The 6,985-nt window shown below is 28.5% G+C and overlaps 1 protein-coding gene across 1 annotated transcript; it reads right to left on the minus strand.

Annotated features, from left to right (window-relative positions):
* Positions 1-1,846: 1,846 nt before the first annotated feature.
* Positions 1,847-3,102, minus strand: HELRODRAFT_163691 (hypothetical protein; the record flags this gene model as incomplete). Its single annotated transcript, XM_009027495.1, has 4 exons — positions 1,847-1,936; positions 2,064-2,261; positions 2,398-2,580; positions 2,998-3,102. The coding sequence occupies 4 exons, from the start codon at positions 3,100-3,102 to the stop codon at positions 1,847-1,849; spliced, it is 576 nt and encodes a 191-aa protein (XP_009025743.1).
* Between the last annotated feature and the right edge of the window lie 3,883 nt (positions 3,103-6,985).

Below are 6,985 nucleotides of genomic sequence, written 5' to 3' on the forward strand. Positions count from 1 at the left end.
CATGTCCTGGCTGACGACCTTCATTTTTAAAAATTTGTCCCCCCCGTCAAAGTTGTCTATACCCTTCTCCGGATTTATCTAAAAAAATCTATCAAAAATGTATTTGTGTATGCATTAACTTCAACAACGTTAATATCACGATATCATTCAGTTTTTTTTATTTGTTCTCTGCTTTCTAATTCCTTAGAATCAGGTGATTTTTTTCACTACTCTCTCTTCAATATTTTCCCGAGGTATCAACGGCAAATAACAGAGCCTGCCATCTTAACCATCACATCATCACGCCGCAAACTAATATGCAAATTTAATACACAAACCTGATTTTCAGTAGAACATTCGACGCTCACTTCGCTTTTAGAGCTATAGGTTTCATGTCAAATTTTTCCAACAGTTGCAAGGTTTTGGTATCGTCCCTTGGATTAAAATTAGTTTATAATTCTATAAGTCACAGAACCATTGTAAGTAACTCTTTTTAATAGTAAAATTTTAAATTTAGGCTTTAAAAAAAGGGAAAACAAGAAAATATAATTGGCATTCATAACGTAACGATCGACAACACATGTTTATAATTTATGAAATAATAATAATAATATAAATAATAATATAAATAATACAATTTGGATCACATGCAGCAAAAATTAAATCATTAAATTAGTTGAACTGTTTAAAAAATAATTATTTTAACTTAAGAATAAACAAATGTGATAGAAATGAAGCTAAATATATTCTAATTTGGGAGTAAATCTCAGTCGCATGCAATCAAGAAACATCACAAGCGCCGCTACAACAAAGACTTATAAAAGTTACAAATTTTGAATAAACCTATCAAAAATCATAAAATATGTGGGTATGAGATGCCTCTCAATCAATCAATCAATCAATCAATCAATCAATCAATCAATCAATAATCAATCAACCAAATAACGAAAGACAAACACATTCAAAACTCTAGAAATGTTTTATAGATATATAGTAACTCAGACCGACATAGCTTACGATAACTTTATATTTTTAAGAAAACAAATTATTGACAAATATACAATATAATAAAACTAATTTAGAGTAAAAATGTGTGGTAACATCACTCAAAAACAATTTATAAATAATAAGATGAATAATAATACAAATAATAATATGAGTTATAATATGAATTATATATAATGTGAATAATAATATGAAAAAGTTAATATAAATAATAATTTGAATTATAATAGCAAAAATAACATTGGCGATGACTTGTTGGTTAGATATTCATTACATACAAGTTAAAATTAAATACAGACACGCGCGCACACACACACACACATATGCATAACTCAATAAGTGTGTCTTGTATACATTACTACAATGAAAAAGATAACAAAGATATGTATGTCATCATCATCACCATTATCATCATTATTGTCAAAATACAAATTCATCTATTTATTCATTTATTAGAATTCTCTATTCAATAATATTCAGAGGTATCATAAAGAACCAGCACACAAAACAATGCATTTAAATACACATGAAATTTAAATCACACACAGTCACACACACACACTCTCTCTCTATCTAAAAATGTATCAATGATATATAAATTTCTTAATATCATAAAAATGATAAGCACGTTAAGTATCTATGGCTGTGTAGCTATCACTGTAGCTGCAGTGATCATGTGACAAAGAAACTTTGATATTTAAATTAATTTTTAAACAAACAAATATGAAAAATCAAAGAGAAAATAATGTTGTATACAATGTTTTATAAAATGAAAAAAGAGAGTATAACAATGCAACAAAGATAGTAAATAAAAAATTTTCATCAGACGGCATGCAGATAATAAACGAAAATTACAAAATGATTAAAAGATGACACATTTCTTCTTCTTCTTCGGCTCCGGGGGCTCGAGGGCAGCCAGTATGGCCTCATCAAACACGTTTTTCAACCCTTTCTAGACATTTAAAATAAAAAAAATAAATAACACTAACTTGATACCATTGCTCAGTTAATGTAAGTTAAATGAAGAAGGCAAAAAATTTAAGAAAAACTTATGAAAATCAAATATCGTTCATGTGAACCTGAGTAAGGGCTGAGCATTCAACAAATTTCACTGCCTTCAACTCCTTTGCTAACTTCTCTCCTTGCTCTGAAGTGATTGGTTTCTGTCTATTCTTTGCTAACTTGTCTATAGTGGCTGACTGATCCCTCAAATCCACCTGGGTTCCCACCAATAGAAACGGGGTCCTCTGACAGTGATGGGTTATCTCAGGTACCCACTGAATGCCAAAATCAATAAACAGTTTAAATAGTTGACTAGTGAGCAAGAGTTTGAACTGTGTGCACACTTATCTTTCTAAGACAAGTGCAGCAATTATTGAATACATTTTAAACTATGGAAATTAATAAAACCACCTTCTCTTTGACATTTTCAAAGGAGGAAGGGGAAACGACAGAGAAACAAACGAGGAAGACGTCAGTTTGTGGGTAGCTGAGTGGACGCAATCTATCATAATCTTCTTGGCCAGCTGTATCAAAGAGGCCCAGGGTGTAAGGCTCACCTCCAATCATTACTGTCACGGCATAATTGTCAAATACCTAGATGTGGAGAAAAATTTGATAAAAAAACTAGAATATATAATAATTGAAGTAGCCATATCCCAAACAATCTAATTCTACATATAATTATAATAATATATTACTATAATATTGTAATTGCATTATTATTTATTATGCTCTCATTATTGCTCCAACTCAAACCCCAATGAATTATTTGTAAATTTGAATATCTTCATGTTTTGTCTATTCAGTGATAACTGATATCTCATCTGCAACTGTTTATTTATTAGTTACAACACACATGTACTCAATTTAAGGAAGAATACAGTTGTTAATTGTATATATACTCTATTTCACTCAGCTTTTTATTTCACTAAATTTGATATTCTAAGTAATTATTATTATTACTAATTAAAATTAAATACAGCTATAAATATAAAATTAAAAATCACAGACCGTAGGCACATATTCGGATGGAAACTTGTTAGTGGTGTAAGATATCAAAAGACAAGTTTTGCCGACAGCACCATCCCCCACAACGACACATTTAATCGTCTGCATGATAATCACGATAATCAACAATCCGTACAAAAAAGTTTTGGGATGATTAATCCTTAATAAAAAACAAAATGGCGGCAAAAACAATGTTTACTTAACAAGAGTTGGGTTGGTTACCAGCTATTTTTAGAAAGATTAGTTATCGGGTCATAAATTTATAATTCAGTGAAATCATAAACGTTATTAAAAACTGTTTCACTATCTTAACCCAATAGAATTGAAATTTACGTGTTAGCCACACAACATTACCATGTATATGTTATACACATCCATAGCATTAAAGCACTTCAAATGTGTTAGAAGGATTGCTACCCATTTCCGTGAAATTTTAAACTAACTCAGTGGAGGCATAATGATCTTCAAATTCGTTTCGGTAAGCAGTCACGCACACACACACACACAACACACGGGGAAGCAGAAAACTAATTTTTAGTCACTAATGCATTGTAATCATAATAATATTTGTATTAGTAATCACAATATTAAATTATTGACATAGTAATAACAGTAACATTATTAACATTGTAATATATATATATATATATATATATATATATATATATATATATATATATGAATACATACATAAATACTTACATTTGTATTAGTAATCACAATATTAAATTATTGACATAGTAATAACAGTAACATTATTAACATTGTAATATATATATATATATATATATATATATATATATATATATATTATGAATACATACATAAATTATTACTTACATATACCATACATAATTGATAAAAAGTAATAAGGGGATAATCATTTACGTATTAGTGATCATAAAAGACGCACGCACATGGACACACACACACACAGATATGAAGAGTTAATTAGGTATTAGTATTATTTAAATCGATGACGAATTAATGAATTAATTAGTAGTCAGAGTGACAAAATGACACAAAAAAATGAAATTTCAGGGATTAAAAATTATAAGAAAAAGGTATAACGACGATATTTACGCTCTCTTTCTCTCTCTCTCTCTCTATTTCTCTCTCTCTCTCTCTCTCTCTCTATATATATATATATATATACATTGTATTAGGCTAAGCGGAGTTTAGTGCAGTAATTTTGTTCGAATACAAACAATGGATGATTTACATACACATATAAAAAGCTACTTATACAAATACGAACATACGCATACACACACACGCACAAACATACACACACGCACAAACATACACACACGCACAAACATACACACACGCACAAACATACACACACACACAAACATACATACACACTCGTACATAAAAATATATATGCACATATAGATTTACAACATTTGCACAAACATTTTGAGTAAAAAATAACTTTGACGACCGTAGTACAGCATCATTATACAATGAATGGGAAAATGTCGTCACTTTTAAATAGGATAATTCGATAATAATAAATAAACTAACAAACGAAATCAATAGAAAGAGTCTTTCCAAACATTTTTATTACTTTTATAAGGAAAAAAAAGAAAAATAAATATATAATCTCAATATCTCAAAAAGGGAATATCTACAAACATAATATAATGGAAGAAACACACAAAAAATTAATTAATTGATTAACTAGTTAGTTAATTAACTAATTAATCAATTGAGTGACTGACGAATTAACAACACAGAAATTAAAATGGCCAAAGATTGTATAATTAAAAAAAAAGCTGGATACAGACGCGTTTATTTTACGAGTTGATTCAATTCAATGATTTATTTGCTAAATAATAAAAACAACAACAATATTTAAAATAATAATAATATATAAATAATATAATAATAATAAAATAATATATAGATAACATCGATATAGATAACAATATCAATGATAAGAGAACCAGTACTTTATTTAGTATCATCGCTAATACTCTACCAGTAATTCAACTAACAAAAATAATATACTTTAATCATTCTAATAGGTTCATCATCATACCGTAGTAATCATCTATCTATTTAACAATGATATTGCCAGATCGATCGGTTGGCTGATTTCGTGCCTATAAGAAATGTTATATAGTTATGTTTCATGCCTATAAGATAAAATATTCACACACGCACTCACACGCACACGTACGAACACACAGACACACGTACGTACATTTAGTCACGTATATATTTACTTATTTATTATTATATCTAAATAAAAATATAAACTACATTTATTCATTCTCACGCCTCCTACCAGCACTGGAAAATTGAAATCAATTCTTACAAGAAGAAATGAAAAAAGAAAGAAATATACGCTAAATAATGACAAGAAATCGACAAGGAAACAAGTTCAAATTTTTAATATATATATATATATATATATATATATGTGTGTGTGTGTGTGTGTGTGTGTGTGTGTGTGTGTGTCTTTGCCTGTGTGGTGTTTGAAAAACCACGATAGCATTACAGTAGTATGTTATATACGCTGTGTTATATTTTACTTTCAAATAATGCAATGAAAATTAATTTAAAGGTTAATTCAATTATTCACCCACACCACGCACACACACACATGCACACACACACGTACACACAGTCACAAACACTACATATAATGAATGATTTGAAAAGGGAAAATATTTGAACGACCATTAAAATGTGAGCTGAAACAAAGCCATTGAAATTAATAATTAACCAAATTAAAGTATCGAATTATTAATAAAACAACCAAACAAATTAATTAATTAATTAACCGATTAAACGCTTGAATAAATATTTCAAAAAGTATGTAGCCATCTATGATGATTTAAAAGAATAAAAATGACACAAACACAAATGTAGAAACTATTTCGTTAGCACGCTTGAAAAAAGCTCGATCAATTATTACCGAAAGAGTAGTTAATCGCAAAACTATTCGGTTAATTAACCGAACGATTAATTAATCAATTAAGCAATTAACTAAACAATTAGTTAATAGTAACCGACGAACAAATATACATATTATAATAAAATCCCCTCGTAAATCGGTAAGTATATGGAATCCTCAAACCCGAGACTTAAATCTACAAACCATGAAGATGGGTGAATGAATGAATGATTGACCGGATGAATTATAAATGAATGAATGAATGAATAAATGAATAAAAAGATAAAATTAAAAAATCAAAGTACAAAACTCAAATTGACATAATAAAAAAAATGCTAACTCAGCTTAAAATACTGATAAAGTTGTCATCGTCACGACATACAAACACATACACACACAAAGACAAAAACAAACACACACACACGCACACACAAAACTTCCATGACAGAAATTAATGAGTTTTATAAATAGTTGATACATAATCTTAACAAAATGTCTCTAAAAAAAGTTTGAAAAAATGATTAATATGAATAATAACTAATATAAGTTATTTGAAAGTAGAAAATTTAGAAAAAAAACTACAAACATATACCAATGGAAAGATACAAAAAGTTATACATACATACATACATACGCATACAACAACACATGCAAGTACAACACATACGCAACACACACAACACACATACGTACAAGACACACATACATATTTATTCATTAGATGCATAATCAAAATTAGCATATACATATGTGTTGATAATATAACATAGATTACAACGTGAAAATCATTCTGACTTATGAATGCTGTAGTAGTAATATTGATATAGTAGTAGTATCAGTATTAATGTTGATCCCATACAAAAATGTATGTATTGTAGTAATATTGATATAGTAGTAGTATTAGTAATAATGTTGATCCCATACAAAAATGTATGTATTGTATGCGTGTGTGAGTGTGTGTATGTGTTTAAGAAAGAATAATCCACACGCATGAAGGTGTAATTAATGATGATAATTATGAACGACCCATCGATTAATGATATATTATTATTTTAAACATTTTTATACTGTTATATTTTAACT

The sequence above is a fragment of the Helobdella robusta genome (genome assembly GCF_000326865.2).
Source record: "Helobdella robusta unplaced genomic scaffold HELROscaffold_5, whole genome shotgun sequence".
Taxonomy (NCBI): domain Eukaryota; kingdom Metazoa; phylum Annelida; class Clitellata; order Rhynchobdellida; family Glossiphoniidae; genus Helobdella; species Helobdella robusta.